The sequence below is a fragment of the Colossoma macropomum genome, unplaced genomic scaffold (genome assembly GCF_904425465.1).
Source record: "Colossoma macropomum unplaced genomic scaffold, Colossoma_macropomum, whole genome shotgun sequence".
NCBI lineage: Eukaryota > Metazoa > Chordata > Actinopteri > Characiformes > Serrasalmidae > Colossoma > Colossoma macropomum.
Genome location: NW_023494795.1, coordinates 13146951 through 13166876, shown reverse-complemented (window position 1 = coordinate 13166876; position 19926 = coordinate 13146951). Strand labels below are relative to the sequence as shown.

General features: G+C 38.1%; 1 protein-coding gene across 2 annotated transcripts in view; it reads left to right on the top strand.

The window, feature by feature from the left end:
* Nucleotides 1-18522, top strand: part of ipo13 (importin 13) — a 54168-nt gene extending 35646 nt beyond the window's left edge. Inside the window, exons 9-21 of one of the 2 annotated variants that reach the window (XM_036581530.1) lie at nt 659-840; nt 1026-1052; nt 1191-1325; nt 6131-6280; nt 7739-7819; nt 8071-8208; nt 10084-10180; nt 11272-11324; nt 13652-13718; nt 14545-14603; nt 15292-15381; nt 15476-15657; nt 16890-18522. In XM_036581530.1, the coding sequence (XP_036437423.1) occupies nt 659-840; nt 1026-1052; nt 1191-1325; nt 6131-6280; nt 7739-7819; nt 8071-8208; nt 10084-10180; nt 11272-11324; nt 13652-13718; nt 14545-14603; nt 15292-15381; nt 15476-15657; nt 16890-16986 (1358 nt within the window). In that variant the 3' untranslated portion in view covers nt 16987-18522. Of the gene's footprint in view, nt 1-658; nt 841-1025; nt 1053-1190; nt 1326-6130; nt 6281-7738; nt 7820-8070; nt 8209-10083; nt 10181-11271; nt 11325-13651; nt 13719-14544; nt 14604-15291; nt 15382-15475; nt 15658-16889 lie in introns of those variants that run through there. The other variant, XR_005007804.1, reaches the window with a different exon arrangement.
* The last annotated feature ends 1404 nt before the right edge of the window (nt 18523-19926 follow it).

Below are 19926 nucleotides of genomic sequence, written 5' to 3'. Positions count from 1 at the left end.
GCAAAAAACTTTGAGAACGTATAATATTGGCTATTTTAATTTTAGATTTATGGTTTGATTTGCATTTTATATCCCAGTAGTAGGTGGGTAACAATACACATATTTCATGATACGATAAGTGTTGTTGTTTTTCATGTCTCAAAAAGACAACAGTGTGTATTGAAAGGAGAACTAACGCAGTTTGTTAGAAGAGCAAATCTATGTTATATGTTGCATGTGTGTTTGGCAAACGTGTGTTATGGCTCATGAAATTAAAAGTAAAAAAAAAAATGATGGGCTATGTTTTTACATCTCAAAAGGCTAAGTGGCTGTTTAAAGTTTTGTCATTTCATTAGATGATCAGTCCAAATCCTAACCAAATATAGACTTTAATTATCAGCACATTATCAGCGATATTTTTGCTGATACCAATAAAACCAGGGCGAACTTATATGAGTCTGCCAGTCAAATCCCTTACAAATTGCATTGCAGAACCTGTATTGGTAACACTGTTCCATCTTGAATAGTGCTTTTTACACTGCCTTTTGTTTGTTGTCCAAAATTGTGCATACACAATTGCCCTCTGTTTCAAGTTGTGTCAATTCTTAAGACTTTGTCCTTCCTCTCTCTCTTTTCACTTGCTTTCACTCTCTGTTGCCCTCTGTCACACTGTGTCTAGGTGCACTGGCAGAATGGTTAGCAGATCACCCAGTGATGTTGAGCAGTGTGTTGCCACTGGTGCTGCAGGCATTAGGGAATCCGGATTTGTCTGTGTCAAGTGTGTCCACCCTAAAGAAAATCTGCAGAGAGTGCAAATACGACCTGCCCCCTTATGCCACAAACATAGTTGCTGTGTCTCAGGTGACGAATATGTCCTCATCCTTGTGGTTCCTTGAAATATAGTGCACACCTGTACTCAGAATTTGGGTTACACTATCACTGTAAATGTTAAGCATACACTATGCTAGTTCATCTACATTATGAGCTAATGTTTGTTCTTTTCTCTGTTATTTTCTTTTCCCTTCCTGTCTGTCTCTCAACTCCAGGAGGTGCTTATTAAACAGATTCACAAGGTCAGTGTATTTTAACTATAAAATCCATGTTTAATATTTTTGGTCTCTTAACCTTGTTTGATATTTTTACAAGTAATTTAAAGATGATTTTATGCGTGAAACCTGACGCACTCTCTGTCTGTCTCTCTGTCTCTGTAGACAAGTCAGTGTATGTGGCTGATGCAGGCTTTAGGTTTTCTGTTGTCGGCACTGCCAGTGGAGGACATTCTGCGCAACCTTCACTCTCTCATCACACCCTATATCCAGCAGCTGGAGAAACTGGCTGAGGAGACGGTACGAATTGATTACTTGATTCCACATACACATTACGTCCGAAGATAAACTCAATCACACAGACACAGTCCGTCTGCAGTGAGACATAATCACTCAAGACTCGGACTAAATCAATCGATGTGGCTGGTCGTACCAGAGACGCTAAAATCCCTTACATATAGTTTATAATAATTCTAATATAATTCTTTATATAATCTTTTATATTACAATTTTACATCTGAGTTCGAGCACACTTTGAGGAAACATATATTTATTACCCAAGTGTTATCTCAGATTATAGCACTATTGATATTTTAGTTTGTTTTCAGAGTCTGGTGCCTTTTCTTTTCAGGTTTGGTCTGTGGATATATGTTGATTATCTCAGTAATTCCTACCTTGGGCAGCTGTGTTTTAGGTTTTGGGTTTTGATCAGAAGAAAAACTTTTTTTTTTCCAGATGTTCTAGGTTTTTCAAAATATATGATTGGCATACAGTGTAAATTTTGGACTAGTTAAAGATTCTAGTAGGTTTTGTAACTCATTGAAGTCAAGAACCACCAACTCTGATAGGAAGTGGCTGCTTGACTGACATGCAAACCAACCAACCACACACTATTGTTTTTGCCAGGCATGTAGGGGCAGGCCAGAAGTGCTACACACTGCAAGAAACAGTTGTATGACTTGATTCATTGGTGTCCCATGTAAATGAGCAACATTAACATTAATATGCTGTGACCAGTATATTGCCAATTTGTCTAACAAAGTAAATAATTCCTGGACACGTTAAATGGCACCAAAATATCCTAGGAGAAACTCTGCTCAGCAGTTTACTTGAATGGCTTGAATGAATTAGTTACTCAAAAATCTCTCAGATAACACAGGTGATGTCAGCTGCATGGTAGAGTTTGATTGGGGTTTGTTGTTGCTATGTTCTCCCATACTGGAACAAGGGCAGGTTTCTGTTGTTGATCTGACTCTTGCCTTGGCCTTTCTCCAAATGAACAGACCCTGTGTGTGTGTTCTGCCGATTATTATGGAACATTTCACAGTGGGGCCAGATTGGCATTTCACTGGACTCCGGAAGCAACACGCCACAGGCTAAGCTAAGACTAATGGAACGAAGAGACACATACACACTTGAGGTTTCAGTCTTTTTACTGCCGTCAGTGCTACCAACAGTTTTTTTTTTTTGACACATGACACATGAGCTCACGACGTTATTTCACGTGTTATTTTCTCGTTGTTGTCTTTACCAATGATTGCACAGATTAAGTAAATTTCCTTTAGTTCTTAATAAGAACATTGTGTGTTGTGCTTCATTCACACTGCAAGTTTATCAAGTACATGCAGCTCAAATAACTGATGTGAGGTTTCAGTGAATATACAGTGTTGCCCCTTCTAATGCTTTTTCACTAGCTGTATTACTGTGGCTGTAATGCAGTTACTAAAAAGCAGTTTTTACATTATAAATGTTGTCAAATACTTTGGACCAATAAAAGAACATCATTAGATGGCAATTAATCATTAACTGGCAAACCTAAAACTTTGGACCTGCTGGTGGGTCCTGTCTGTTTAAGGGGTTTGTGTTTATGACAATTCTAGTCTATCAGGTAACTTAAATACTATAGAACTAAAAGTGCACCAATACCACTTTTTCCTTTCCAATAACGATACCAATACCTGATCCTTGAAGATCGGCCGATACTGATTTCAGATGCTTGAGACCAAACTATTTTTGTTGATTTTCTACATTTAATTATTGCTTATTATATAATTAGTAATAAGTACTATATTTAACAACTGAAGTAAATGCAAAAATATTTTTTGTTTAAAATGGTTAAAAACATGAACCATGTATAGATAAACCTGTGTTCTGTACATGTAAGCATTCAGCAGCTTCTCCGGCTCAGCAAAAACGGTGTGCGTAATTGTTTCACGTCCAGATTTCTCAAGTCATTTTTCTCATACGTGCATCCCATACACTCGCGCTTATATCTCAGAGCATCAGACTCTGCTGGAGTTTAGTAAATATTGGTAATTCATTTTTCGGCTTTGTTGAAGCAGAAGGCTGCGAGACTCCGCAGCTGCGTGATGCAACTGATCGACAGAGATGCACCGCAGGTGTGGCTAGCGGACACACAGGCCCAGTTAGCGGGCTGATATGCTAAAGTCTAAATAAAGACTAAAGGCTGTCATTACCCTAAAAGACGAACGCTTTCTTTCATCTCCAATGTTCACTCCCTCAAAAACAACCTGGACTAAAATTAACTCAGAGTGTAAGTGACTGAACAGTGGGAGAAGAGGGATTACTGAAAGAAGCATCGTTCAGCATTTCAAGTAAGTTGCTATGGTTAGCGTGTTTTACACTGTTTGTATGTAGCGTTATCTGGCGTATTTGTGACATATCGGTGAAACCAATAGCTTAGGAAAAATTTCAAACAGTGTATCACCCACTGCTACTGGCTTTCCACTAAATGATGGCATACCGATTTTGCCATGAACGTTTTTATAGCTGCTTGTCAACCCACACTGTTGATATGTTGTTAAGTACAGCCTATACAAGCATGTCAGAAATTGCTTTGTGAAATTGGTCCTTGGTATCTCCTTCGCTGATACTGATACTCCTTTTAAGTGTCAGTGCAACCTTATATAGAATGAATCCAAAGGTCTGCAAATGAAGAGCCCCACAATGTACAGTATGCGCAAAAGTTGTTCAGTGTGGGTATGTAATGCTATATGTAAAGCCAGCTACTATTTGCTACTATAAATGAGTCAGCTTAAAAATCAGGTATGATAAGTGTCTTTCCATTGTGCCCAAGGAATAAGCACCCGCTGACATTAGTTCAAAGTCGGAATAGAGAATGAACCAGTGGTTCAGGGATCAGAAAGGTCAGAACATAAGGGGGTGTCATGTCTCTCACATGCTGTCTCTCTTTTTTTTCCTCTCTCTTGCTCATGTTTGTACCCTCTCACTCATGCAGTTTTTTTCAGAAGGAGGCATTACATCAGACTCTTAGAGCAGGCTCTGTTCTTAAAACTCTGTCAAACAGTGACACCTAGTGATGCGAGGAACAGTGACTTCCTAGATATTTTTAGGTTCCTCTGGAGCATGGTTAGATGATGAAATCATGGCAGCCTTGAAAAAGAACAGTGGTTGTTCAGCTGATGAATTCTTGTGTCAGATGTTATTTATAAGCTTTTAAAATACCTCCTGTGAGATGAAAATAGCCAAAACAAACACTATTTTTAGCAGGTTGATTTTTGTGTGGGTGTGTGTGTGTTTGTTTATTTTATTGTGTTTTTTTTGTTTGTTTGTTTTGTTTTTGACTGTCTTTGAATGTCTTACTATATATGTTCTGATGTTTTATGTTACTGGTTATATATGAGGCTGTATGATACTATATGGCTATTATTCAAAATATTGAAGGAAAATCCGTGGATTTTCTTATTGGATGAGTAACGAAGGCTGCCTCTTCAGAGGAGCTAAAAAGCTGACACTAACCAGTACAGTATTGGCTGCTGATGATCATTTACATGAGGGCTTTTCTTCTCTGTGGATGCAGGGACAATATGTTAGAGAAATGTATTTCCACTGCTTTTCAGTTTAGCTAACATCAGCTAGAGTAGTTAGCTTAGTTGGTAAAAAAGCTGAGCCAGAGCCGGACATGTTACCTCTGCCTTAGTTATGTCCTTAACAATGCATCCTCTGTAACATACCCACGTTAAGGCCCCCTTTGTGTTAGCAAAGTATAATATACTTGTAAAATTTACAGTGCTGTTAAAATATAACATCCATGAATGTTAAACTGTATATGTTCTCTGTTTTCTTTTGATGAAACATAATAACTGATTAGTGACCTCAGCAGTTTTTCTCATGTATGCAGAATACTTGTAGAATACATTTTAAAGGTGTATTGATAAGGCAAATGGGAAATACTGCTGTTGAATGTTTTTTATTTAATTCACACTGTTCCCCACTGTTACTGGATGACTGTTTTGTTAATATGTTCAACATCATTTTGGCTCTCAGTACCTGCTCAGTTTACTGCTGCTCCCATAATCTCACTGTTCCTGTAACCACACTGTCATCTCATTAATTAAGCAGACAGTTCACCATATCTCAATATCTAGCAAATTTGACTCAGAAGTGAATAGCTGTGTGATTTTCAGCATAGCATGTATGCAACTTGCCACAAAATGCATGCATGAGTCCAGTACAGCACTGGTGCTGAGGTCCATTACTGAGGTAAATGATCGGTTCAGTCATCCCTCAAAGGAGTTTAGTGACATCCTGCCTGACTGGATCTTTTCTGCTCTAGCGTGCATTCATCAGAGACCCTCTCTCCCTGTAGTCCATGGCTGTTGATGTAGGTTTTTTTTTTTTTTTTTTATATATATGATGTCATGAGGGACGGTATCATGACTCAGTCTCCTAGTCCACCAATCGCATGGCTGTTGTCATGGCACTAACAGCAATGATTAGAGTCTGATGGTTGTTTAACGACTCTTTAATTGCTCCTGTTGTTCCCACAAGCTCTGCAAGATGGCCTCGCTCTCCCCTCCCCCTCCCAGTGGGCTGTAATTAAGGGCTTGTTTAAAAGTTCCCTCGAACACTATAATTTTCTGTCTTCAAGTTTCTATACTGCTGACTCTGTTCATTTTTTCTTTGCTTTTATCTTCAATTCTGTAAACGTTTACAGTAAACAACAAAAGTCTAAAAAGTTCTAATTAATTTTATTAGCACTACTCACTGTTCATTTGTTGATCTCAACAAAGAGGATGAAACCATTGTTCTTTTTCTTTTTTGTTCTTTCTCTCTCATCACAGCCAAATCCCTCTAATAAACTGGCCATCATCCACATTCTGGGCCTGCTGTCCAACCTCTTCACCACACTCGACATCACCAAGCAAGAAGATGAGTCTGGGGAGAGTGCGCCACCTGTCAAATCAACCCCACCACAATCCGGCCCCAACCCTGTGAGTGTTGTACCGTTTAACAGATGTGATGTTCTTTTAAAGAAGGCTGTGGCCACCAGAGCAGAAGCAGTTGTACCCAAATTAGAGTGGAAATAATACCAAATTTATGGCAGTCCATAATGAAATTTAACAGCTCGCTGTACTAATTCAGTACGATAGCAAACAAACAAGTTTGGAATGGTTGAGGATTTTTTGGTAAGTGTGGCAACATCACATAAATAACATGACCGTCAGCATTCTCAAACAAAAAAGGTAATACATGCTATTTTTAGATAAGAACTCTAGCATAATATAACTAAGGTTCAGAATATTTAGTAGAAATGTTTGCTAACAGGGTTTTGAGGTCCACTATATTACCTTGCTTGTCTTGTTCCAGTATTCCCATAAGCTATTGGCAGCTTATTTAACTTGATACTACCACTACTATATAAAAGCAGAATTGTTATTTTTTTCAGTTTTAGGTCTGAAGTACTGTTACTGATACATCACTTATCCAAATATGAATCCATTGTATGGATTTGTACTGCAATATATTTATCTTTAGTAAAAATCTTAGTACTTCAGGAATACCTAATGTTTGTCATTGTGTTTTAATGTTGTGCAATGTTAAGTGAGGTGGTCATGGTCAATCCATTAAGCAGAAGTATTTGATTTAAAAAAAAAAAAAAAAACTCAAACAGCCTGTTGGACATCAGTTATATCTGTGTGCCACATTGTATATATTTTTGCATTTTTATTGAAACCGGTTTACAAACTGCTTATCTTCAACTTGTTTTTCAAATAAATACTTTAAACAGTTACTTTATTACTAATGTAATTGAGACATATATAGACAGGCCTAATGTAAATCATGTAGAATGGTCATGTAGAATGGCTGCCTTACACTATTAAGCATCAAGGGCTGTAGTGTGGTGTCCTTTACTGTCCTCAATTCCTCTTATCGTCTAGTTTAGAGTTCACAGAAGCAAACAAGGGAAGGGAGGAGAGACTAGATGAGATTCAAAAATGACTGGAATTGAGTCATCTCACCTTTAGGCCAAATAAAAGTGGCCAGTTATTTTCTCTTTGTTTTTTTTTTGTTAGTTTTTTTTTTTTTGAGGAAGAAGGCCTACATTCTTCATATAGGAAGTACAGTGTGGACAATCAAGAATTCAGTGGTCTCATGTTAAGAAGCTGTGCAGTGTTGATTTTGTGGAGAAACCTTTTCCATTCTGCATATGTCACCCACACTGTTCTCCACCCACAAACTAGCTATTATGGGCTAGCTATATAATTTGGTTATGAAGTGAGACATCACTAAGAGTTATGGTCAGCTTGTTGAGTGATTTTATTTTGAATTGCAAAAAGATACATAAAAATATCTGGTAACTGAACCATACACAAGTGTCTGTTGATTCTCTTAAGTGTTCATATTCTGAATAATGTTCCATAATAACTGTGTCTCTGTACTTGCCTTAGGTGGTAGTGGTGCTGCAGCAGGTCTTTGCCCTCATTCAGACTGTCCTCAGTAAATGGCTGAATGACTCACAGGTTGTAGAGGTAAGATTTTTAGCCTCTCTTTAAGTGGGCCATTTACTCTTGGTCACAGACTACACAGACTACTATTTTTCCCTTTCTGTCGATCGCATTTTAAGCCAGTTACTACTGATACAGCTTGTTTTCTCACTGCTTTTGTCTGTATCACTTTCTTGGTCAGAGTGTGTTGCCTTGACAAAAATGTTTGTTTGTTTAAAGACTGTACTTACTTAGAATAAAAAAAACGAAAAACTATCTCTGTGTCTCTTTCTCAGGCTGTCTGTGCTATCTTTGAAAAGTCAGTGAAGACTCTGCTCCATGACTTCGCTCCTATGGTGTCTCAACTGAGTGAGATGCTAGGCCAGATGTACAGCACTATACCGCAGGCCTCTGCACTGGATCTGACACGACAGGTACACATACAATTACACACAGAGCTGTTCACACTCTCCGTTCCTGTGGATTACCAATATCACATGTTCAAACACGAACTTGCTACAGTGCCTGCCAACTTGCATAATTATATTGTGCTATTCTGTTCTTTTAATAACTTCTGCTTTACTTAAATGTTTTATGGAGTCATTAAAAACTCTGTGTCCAGGAAGATTATTAATATATTTATATATCCTTTTAGCCCCTGAAACCAGCAGGCTGTTGCCATAGCTACATACAGTGACGTCATTCAGCTAGATGCCATTTACCATATCTACTCCATCTAGGCAGAGCCCTCACCTTTATCAGCTTCAGCAACCGGAGATCAATGATTCTGACCCAAGACTAATGTTAGAGCTTTTTGGACTTTATGATCTGTGTGTGTCGTTTATGCACTGACACTGAAAAACTAATTAGGATTTTATGGATACAGAATCTGGAGTAGAGCTGTAACTAATAATGATTTCCATAATTGATTAATCAGTTCATTATGGTTTTCATTAATCAATTAAACTGGAAAAGAACATGTGATGCTAATAGTCTGTCAAAAAAGGGCATAACAGGCATAACAGCAAATCTTCTGCACTACCCTCTAAAACACTATTTAACTTAGTGGAAAAAGTTGCACGAATAATAAAAGAACAACTCATGAACAAAATGACCGGGCACACAGAATAAGCCATATCAGACGCACAGTTTCCTAAAGTGTGCTCAGTAAACATGCACCTTAGGTCAGCATATGAAAAACATCTGTCTACTGAACACAGAAAAAGGAGTTTTAAAAATCACCACCCAGGAGAGCGTTTTCCATAAACACAGTTTTTTAGTGACCTTTAAGTTTTCATGCGGGTGAGAGAGGAGAAATATATGTTTTCAGAAAAACAAATACAATTCCTAATCTGGGTGGACGAGCAAGTGTGTGTGCATTAGTGCACAAACACTAGTTTAGCCGTGCAGTTAAACTATACACAAATGCAGCTAATCCCTTTAGCTAACAGTGTTTGTTTTGCTAAGAGAAAACAGGGCTATATGAAAAGCAGACAACGCCAGGCTATTTCGAACTACTTTTGACTACAGTTTTGCTGCACTTTCAGCAGTTACTCACAAAAAAAACTCACAGAAAAAAACTTTCTGCAAACAATTTTTTTTAGCAACGTTATCAATAATGTCTGCCGCCGTAATCTTAAGCTTTTTGGTGAAAACATATATATCAAGATATATATCATTTTGCTTTCTGAAATGGCTTAAAAGAGTGGTTTGAATCGGAGGAACCAGGATTTGGACAGAGCAGCCTTTATTAAATGAAATGAGAGTTCTGAAGCAAACAAACTGTTTCCAAGTAAACTCAAAATGTTGACTGCAAAAATCAATTTAGAAAACATCAAGATAATGTATTTTAGACTTTTTAGCTTTTAATGCAAAGCCCTCATTTGAGTGCATCTACATTTTTAGCAGATAGTTATCCGGAGCAGCTTAACATGGCAGATAAATGCAACATGAGTTTTACCCGTATGGGGAATTGAACCTTGATCTCCTGTGTGCAGAGCAGCTTTACCCACTGGGCTATCCAGCCACTTCACATTGTGCTGTTGCTTGAGGTTTTGATAATAAGGCTTAACATGGAAAGTCAGAAAAGTCAACTGCGTGCACAGAATGCAAATAAAGTGCACATAATGAGGCATATTAAGATCACCAAATTATTCATGATGTTGCTTAATTTTAGGTCTTCTAAATAATCATCGCAAATGTATGGTAAATACTCCTAAATAGTTTAGAAGTAGTTCTTCAACCTAGGAAGCGTTACCTAAGATGTTTGTGTGGATGTGTCTAAATTATTCTTATTCGTTTATGTCCAGATGGTGCATATATTTGCCAGTGAGACAGACCACTTTCCTCCAATCAAAGCCCTGTTTGAGTTAGTCACTTCAGTCACCCTCACCATCTTCCAGCAAGGTAGGCATCACAGATTTTCTGTTTCTGTGCTTAGATGACTCTAATAATTTCCTGCTCTATTGAACCTGTTTTTGCACACATTTTCAACAGTCGTCCCAGTAAGTTGCTTGAATGAGGAGGCGTACTGTTTGTTTTACCCAGAATTGTGAATCTTAATTTACACTTGCTAACTAACTAAAATGGATAATATAAAAAGTCTCAGTCCTGTACCCTACACCACACACACACACACACACACACACACACACACACGTCATGCTGTTTTCCAGATGTGGCTGATCATCGTCTGCTGCTCCGTCTCCCCTTCGCTTCTCCTTCGTCCCTTTTCTTGTCCTTCACTTTATTTTTACCACTTTGTTCACCAATTAACAGACATCATGTCTCTCTGTACCCGTTAACCCTCTTATCTCCTCCTAGGTCCCTTTACTGTGGCTCTGAGGACCTGCCATGGTTTTCTTTTGACTGTTTGTCTTTTTTACTTTACTGGGAGGATTGGGCATTGGTGGGGAGGGGGGTAAGGGGTTGACTGGGGTTTTGTTTGGAGTGTGGGAACAGCTAGGGGAGGGGACTTTGGGGCTAAATGCTGCCCCTCTCTGGGGCAGCCCTGGTGACTGAACGCTCAGCAAACCCTGGGGTGGGGCAAGTTGGGAAAGTGTGTATGATTTGAGTTAAGAGAAGACCAAAAAAAAGTCAAAAAGAACCAAACAAAAAGAAGAGAGAAAGAAAAAAAAAAAAGATGTCACAGTAGCAGGTGCCTTCCTGGGTTCCCACTCCAAACCCACTTTGGTTTTTTTAGGTTTGGTCTTTTTTTTTTCGTTACTTCTCTTTTGGTTCGTTCTTTATCGTTTCTCCAAACTGACTCATGACTCCGTCTGTTTTTTGGTTTTTCTTTTTAGAGACTGCCTTTAGCGCCTTACATGCTCCTCCCTTCCTTCTCTCCCCTTCTTTTCTCACGCGTGCAATTATTTCAACGAGATCCTTTCTGTTGCCTTTTCTTTCCACATGACTGTTCAATCTGTTCCGTTGCTGTTTGTATATATTCTTATTATTCTTCTTATTATTTCTTAAGTTACATCTTTATTATATTTTAGGGCCCAGGGATCATCCTGATATTGTTGATTCATTTATGCAACTCCAAGCTCAGGTGTGTTTTTGGTTTCTTATTTCATTCACTTTGGGTTTCTCTCTCTCTCCTATCCCTTTCTTTCTCTCCCTCCCTTCTTCTTTCTGTCCTGTGTTTTCGGGGTCTGTGGTGACCCTCATTTTTACTGGGCTGTGAAGTAGACAGAGGGGCACTATTGGATGACTGACAGACCTCTCGTCCAATAGTATGGGTTCTACCAAGCGTGGATTAGCCCCTCAGAAATGTGATTGGTCATTTCAGAGGAGGGACGCCACCCCTGAAACGTGCACATGCTGTATATGGTCATACAGTGCATGTACACACTGCTGAGTGAACTGTGAGTTGGGGTTCTTTACTAGAGCTTAACTGCCTCACTTTCAGTACCGACTATCCCTATCAACAAGCTGTTTTTTCTGATTTCTCATAGTAAGTGTATGTAGTGTATGGTAATATAGACACAGACAGCTAAAATTGCTTAAAATCACATCCATATAGTTCAATGTCAGTATTTAGTAATATTACAATAATAATAAACTTTACTTAAATTTATAGACCACTTTTCACATAGGCAGCAGCTCAAAGTGCTTTACAGACAATTATAGCCTTTTTTTATTTTAGTAGCAGAAATAAAAAGTCGAGTGATTTTCTTCTGTTACTCTTTAATAACTGCAAAAAAAGAAAGATTAATAATAAATCAAAGTCGAGTATTAATTAAAATAAACAGCCTAATAAAATGTGGAATTAGGTTTCACAGTTTAGAAGCACAAATACAGAAAGACGCCTCTCCGCATTTTCTGCATTTTACAGAAAGTATTTGCAGATGAGCAGTATGTGCAGATGACGTGTTGGAACATAAAAAGATAGACATTTGGTGAGGTACACAGATGCTGAGCCATTTAAAGTCTTAAATTGTAACACAACTTTAAAATCTGTCCTACAATATACAGGTAACCAGTGCAGTTATTTCAAAAAGGGGGTGAACAATTCCTCATTTTCATTAAGAACCATGCTGCTGTATTTATGTACGAGTTGTAGAGGATATATTTCCTTGGGTGTTATTTTGTGCTAGTATTTGTCAGTCATTTATTAAGATTCCCATGAACTGTTGCTCTTTTCTGTTGTCTAATTAAGGTAAACATTAAGTAAAATTTATAAAAACTAAACTTTTGCTTTTTTATTTTGTGTATGTTTAGATGTACAGATACTTTCTGTTTCTTAAGATTGAGTTTATATGTGGTGAGAACAAGTTATATTTGTAGTTTACGTGTATTTTTATTGTACATTTTTTTGCTCAGAATTTTTTCATTCCCTAACTACAGTTTTCACATTTTCATTTTGATGGGCTTGAGCTGTTTTGGGCCAATCAGAAATCTTTATTAATAGGTTTTGTGATCATGTTTTCCATGTTGTTATTTATTGCCATATTAATATAAAATGAAAGTATTAGGTACAGCTAAATATGCAGGTCTCTGTTAATGGAGAAATATTAATAAAATAAGTTTATATATATATATATATATATATATATATATATATATATATATATATATATATATATATATGTATGTATGTGTGTGTGTGTGTGTATATATATATATATATATATATATATATATATATATATATATATAAAGTACATATATATAAGTACATAGAAACTTGCAAATAAGTCAAAGCTGAAAGGAAACCCTCACAGTAAGCCAATCAGGGTTAGAGTCTCTGAAGCCCCTTCTCAAAGTGTCATTCCAGCCCCAAAACTGATTAAACCCTAAATTAATTAATATCCTAATTAATTAATTAACTATACTGAATTGGCACCGTATGTATCATATTTGGTTTTCTCTTCGGTTTTCATGCCTTCTCTCATTTCTGACTTTGGCTGGACCCTCAGGTCCATCTCTTTATTTCTTTCTTTCTCTCTGTCTTCTTTTCTTCTCCTCTCTCCCTCCCTCCCTGAGTATCCTCTCATCCTTAATGAGTTCTTTAATGCATCAGTTGTCTTTATCCGTACATGTTACTTAGATTTCTGTTGAATATTCAGTCCAACTGAGCAAAAAAGTAGAGATTGCAAAAGAAAAAAAAAAATACAAGAATCAATACAAATCATACCACCTTTAGTTTGACTTAAGTTAAATGTTTGATTTTTTGCAGTTGATTTCTTACTTATCTGATCTGTTTGCATTGAATAAGTTGATGTACATTTGGTTGTTTTTGTTAATTGCAGTAACATTGAGCAATTGTAGGAGAGAGAGGTAACGAAGGTGGGAGGGGAGGGTGCAGGATTTACGAGCTTCCAGATGTTGAGTTTATGCTGTATGCCATGTTCACTGCCTCTGTCTGCTTTGTAGGCTCTCAAACGGAAGCCCGATTTGTTCTTATCTGAAAATCTTGATGTGAAAGCGGTGTTTCACTGTGGTAAGTGATTGGGACGGCAGAGGTCTGATGCCAAAATGACACTCTATTGCACTGATATGGGCATCTAGTTGTGAGTAAATCTTAGTTTGGTATAGAGTTTCTACTAGAACTTCATTGTACAGCATGTAATGTAGTGTGATTCAGTACAATTTTGGTGTGTAAGTAAAAAAGAAATGGCAGCATTAATTTTGCTTTCATCATGTGGTCAAAATCCGGTTGTCAAATATAAGACTTCAGTACCTAGTACATAGAGCTGGGCAATAAGACAACATTTATTGTTATTGTGATAAATTATGTCACAGTATGTCACAGTATGCTTTAGTGAGCATATCTTGGATATAGTCACTACTTCCCAACTGCATGTTTGATTTACATATAGAGCCTAATTAGTTATGTTTAAGTGGATTTAGTGCAGCTCATGATGTGAAATACTGAATATAAATAATTTTATTCATAGTTTTAGATAATATATTTTTTTAAATATGGCACTACTTTGTCTGTTTCAGTTTAACACGTCAAAAAAACATATTGTGGTATTACATTATTGCCATATCAGCCACCTCTAGTAAATAGTACCTAATTAACACAAACAAGATGAATACATTTAAGTTTACACACAAAGAATAAACGGTTTCAGGTATAGCACAGGGGAGTTTACTTTTATAGCATTATATCTAACTGTATTCTCGGTGCATATTGTGTTTCAACCCTTGTATCTAAAAAATGAAATGGATATTAATATGCTTCTGGTAATACCCCTTGTAGAAATTATGTTAAAAGGAGCGTGTTATTCATTTTAAACATAACTTGTGTCTCCTATCTGTAGGAGTTCTGTCACTCAAATTCCCAGAGGCCCCTACAGTCAAGTCTACCTGCCTTTTCTTTGTAAGTGAAAAAATATTGTCATTTTAGAGCAACACTGTGTCCAAAAGTATCCACACAACCCCATCTAATTAGTGAATTCAGCTACTTTAAGATGCAGCCATTGCTGATTTTGGTGTTTAGTTGTGCACACGCAGCTTAATTAATCTCCATACAAAAGCGTTATTGATAGAATGGGTTGCTCTGGAGCAGCCGTACATCAGCCTAAGGTTGCCATGTCCGATGCCAAAAGTCAGCTAGAGCTGTTTAATGAGTGGATTTGCTTTCTCTGGCCTTAGGGATGAATTGGAGTGCCGTTTGATCTAGAACTAATCATCCAACATCAGTACCTGACCTCACTAATACTTTTATGGCTGAATGCATTCAAAAGCTCACAGCTATCTATAACCACAGTTCACATCACTACATCTAGTGTAGAGCCTTCCTGGAAATGTAGAAGTGGGACAAACTCCCTATTAATACTCTTGATTTCAGAAGCAATGAGGGATTAGCAGATGTCTACACACTTTTGGACATGCAGTGTATTTGACAAGTTGAACTGATCTGAGCTTGCAAACCTCATAATATTATCATGCATTTGTGACCTTGTTACCTTTCATCTTGACTGTCTTACTTTTTTCCTTCACATAGAATTTATAACATTTCACTGTGCAAGTGTAAATATTGTATTTTGTATTTGTGTATTGAATAGACTGAGCTGCTGCCACACTGTGCAGACATCCCTCCTGTGGGACAAGTGGTGCAAGAAGATGGCAAACTACTACTGCTGGCTGTTCTGGAGGTCAGTGCATGAACCACAACCTTTGATTTCTTGCCTTATCCCATCCCTCCTCAACACTGTACTGAATGGGAAACTATCTCTTGGCCTTCTCTAGGCGATTGGTGGTCAGTCTTCTCGCAGTCTAATGGATCAGTTTGCTGAGGTGCTGTTCTCCATGAATAAGCACTGTTTTGGCCTGCTTACTGTGTGGCTCAAAGAAGCCCTGCAGTCTCCAGGCTTCCCCTCCTCCCGCGTTTCAGACGAGCAGAAAGATACCTTCAGCCAGCAAGTCCTCAGGTACCCTTTTTTAATAGCTGCTTTTGACACTCTATTATAATAGATAAACTGTGAAATATCACATAATGAATTACTATAATCAGAAATACTGGTCTTTCACCAGAAGGTATTTAGGTTTATTTAGACCTTCCCTAACTGACAACACATCTGATTTGGTGTAAACACCTTACTGAAGACAGACAAATTAATTGTTAAGGAGTCACATAGTAATTAGGATAGTGTAATGATTGTGGTTTAACATTTTCCAGCTCTCAACTTTACTGAAGTGCTATATGAAAAGTAATTGTTAGGGCCGTGTTTTAAAAGAACATACATAGACATCAAATTTTTTATTTGCTTTGAAACTTCCTGCATGAAATCTCATGCATTTAAGCTACAGCTGGAGCTACTATGCAGTTTATCGATAATTAGCAATTACGGCCATGAATTCAGTGGCTTTTTTTTTTTTATACATTACTCACAATTTACACACTGAGTCAGTGTGAGTAAAAGTCTCAGTGACCTGCTCACTGCTATACAGGGAAAACAGCATAAGAAACAGTATTCTTCATACTTAGTTTAACGTTAAGTCTTCATGAATTTTTTCCTTCTTGAATATTTTTTGATGAAAACGGTGCATGTGATTTTAATGCAGTGAAACCTTCACCGTAAGTCATATGTGCTGTCGTTACTAAAAACAAACACTCAAGGCAGGAGAACTGGATCCATCAAGTAGTAATGCTGGCAAAGTGATTTTTTTTTTCAAAATAAAAAAAGCAATGCAATTCAAAGATACAGATGTTTGGTGTTAGCCCAATAATGTGTGTGTGTGTGTGTGTGTGTGGTGATTAGTGTAATTAAACAGAATGAAACTTAGTTTGAAAAGGTGTTAAGACTTTGTTGCCCCTTCTAGTGGAAATGGAAGCTGTCTTAGATATACTGAATATGTAGCAGTAATAAACCCAAGCTTATAAAAATATTAATGCTTATTGTTAATTTTGTCTTGATTCATTGATTTTTCAAATTTGCTATTATCCCAGCCCTAATTTGACCATATACCTTTAGATCATGCCTTTATGATTACGAAAAACATGCATTCAGTCAGGCACAAACTTTTTACTGGTACTGCATACATATTTATCTAGAATTGTTCATTTTGTTTATCCAAAATTCTCTTCACAGACTAATGAGCTGCTCTTTTCTTTTGTCTCTCGCTCTCTCTCTCTCACTCTTGCTTTCTCTTTTTCACGCAGGGAACGAGTGAATAAGCGTCGTGTGAAGGACATAGTTAAAGAGTTCACTCTGGTGTGCCGGGGGCTGCATGGTACAGAATACGCAGCAGAGTACTGAACAGCCCAAGTCCAAAGCGATCCAAAACTACAATTCCAAGCAGCCCCCACCGGAAACTCGACACAGACATGAGCAATGCTAGAGAGACAGCCTGACAAACAGATGTTCAGAGCATGCACTGTAAGGACCTGAGGAGGGCGCTCTGCCTCTTTTTTGATCTTTCTTCTTCTCTTTCCTTTCCATCCAGCTTTCGCAAGGCTGTTTCGGGCCCTCTGGAAGGTGGCCAGTGCTGCCTGTTTTGAGCAGCAAAACATTTCATATAAATCCCCTCTCTTCCCTCTCCTCCCCACCTTCACCCCTGCAGCATGTGGATTGTAAACAGTCACCTCCCCTTTTTCACGTTCTCGATCTTCCGTGGCTCTTAGGCTGTTTTCCTTGTGACAATTTGCAGATGTACGAACAAAGAACTAGTGGTAGTTAAATGTTTTATTTTTAAATTTAGAGATACTGAAAGCTAAATGAGTATATACACACATATATATAAATCTATATATAAACACTTATATACCTAGCAAACCACGGGAGGTGTGTGAGTCCTTATAGCTACTGCTACTGACAGAGAGAGGGACCAATGAAGAATGATAATTTTTTTTCCTCTGTGGCTTTATATATATCTATATAATCTACCTAACTACCCCCCACTCACACCATTATTCTGCCAAAACGTTGTGAATCTTGTCATGTGTCTTAGTTTTTTTTATTATTATTATTGTGATTAATTATTTTTGATATGTGAAATAGCAGCACATATTGGGCTGGTAAGAACTGACGTTAAAAACAACACCATTATACTGTACAAACATCTGACGTTGATGATCAGACAGTTGCAGTCATGGAAGACGATACGTTTCTCTACTCTGCTTATGGTGTCCACTGAGGAGAGCTGCTGGGAGCCCAGGACGGCTGTGAAAAATGTACCTGTGAATGTTCCCTGTGTTTTTTCAGAATGTGTGCATAGTTTTCAGAGCATCCGTGAAGAAAGAGAAGCGGTCACGTCCATAACTGTGAGCTGTCCACCCAACACTGTAACGCCAAGCAGAAAATTATTAATAATGTTTTAGAAACATAAACGGTCCTTTTGCGTATGTGTGTGCGCGCACCTGTGCGCATGTGCCTTTGTACACCTGCGTGTGAGGGCTCGTCCTAATTGCAGCCTCTGTAGACTTTCGAGTGCACTTATGAGGAACTGAACACAAACCCTTACTACAAAGTCCCCTTGTTTTTGCTGTTCGAGGCCCCTGAAAAGGACACTGCTGTGGCCAGGCCTCTCTCTCTGTCCCTGTCTACTGCCCGGCCGCTGCCTGCAAACATGTAGCATGTGTGTTTCAAATTTTGGGCGGGGGAATCGGGCATGCAGCAAGCGAATGTGTCGTGAGCATTCAGCAGGTTGAGGATACTCTCCCATCCTGCATTTGTTTACCAGTGGTGGATATGTCTAGAGTAAGGGAGGGGAAGATAGAGGGGGTGACGTGTACATGACTTTTTTTTTCTTTTGTACCTTGTTTTAATTTATTAAATATATCTAAGATGGCATCACTTGACTCGTCTCTGTGTCTTGAATTAAGCCTGAGTGTAAAAAGGACAGTAAAGTAAATACAGCATTAGGTAAATCCTCAGTATCTTATTCAACAGAGACACATATACATTTTCTACATAAACCACAAAGCCCCTTTCAGGTCAGGGATCCCACAAGTTTTGAAATTCTGGAAAATCTGGACAGATAAACTCAAGATCACAAATCATTGTTTCATTCAACATAACTCAGGTTTATTTGTTTATTTGGATTGTTACCCAGTTTTCTCCCTAATTTAGTCATTGCCAAGTCCACCCACTAATAAGGTCTCCCCATCACGCTATGCTACCAAGCTGGGCATGAACCTAGCATGTGTGTCATTCAGGACACATGAAGCCACTCTTTTCGATCTGTCCCCAACACGTCGTCACTGGACAGCTGAACACGCTTGGAGGGGAGCACTAACTGCCAATTCTGTTACATTGGCTAACAGATAGCCACATTAGTTGGCATAATGCTGAGTGATGGGGAAGACCTACCTACCCAGAAAAAACAAGACAAATTATGTATTTATATACATATATAATATTCTCAAACTGTTTTCTCTGTTTTTGACAATTATTTTTTCTGAATTGAGACAGAGAAGAACATGTAGGGTAACTTGGGGGTGAAGCCTCCCAGGGTAAGATGCACTGATCTGGTTGCACTGTCCTGTAAACGTTTCTCCTTAGTAAAATTAGGTCCGAAATTTTTGATAGTGTGATTACACATATTGTCCTTAATGATTTAGGTTGGGTCAACTCAATAAACAAGACTACACTAGAAAATTTGTATGTAGAAATCTGTGGAAATATACTAAAACGTTAGCTTTTATTGATTCTGCTTTTCATGAAAGATCTTTAATATTCTGCAAGACTCTCAAAACACGTAACCAACATATACAGAGATATGAAGCCCTAAAAAAAACAAGAGCTCATCCAAACCTGAACCTCATTAACTCACTAACACGGAGAGCTTTAGAGCAGCGCAGTCAAATCCTCACAAACTGAATTATCAAACAAAGCACAAAAAAAGCCCTTTCGGGGCACTGAAACAACACCACCACCGAAACACAACCCAAATTACAACACTGGGACTCTGAACAGAGAATCTGAACTGGCAGATTGTGTTCACCATCTAAAATAAGAAACAAAGACCGTGATCAGGCACAAGCAGAGCGGCCAATCTAGCCGCAGAAAAGCGCCAGGACTGCCATGAAAAACACTGGTTTTTAAACACCCGGGACGGAGGTCACCATAGCCACGGGATTCACCCTGACGGTAGACCAACCCCCAACACAGAATAACACAATAATCACACACACCTTTACACTAACCAACAGCGACATTAGTAACAACAACAACTCTTCCTAGGAGGGCGCGCGCCTA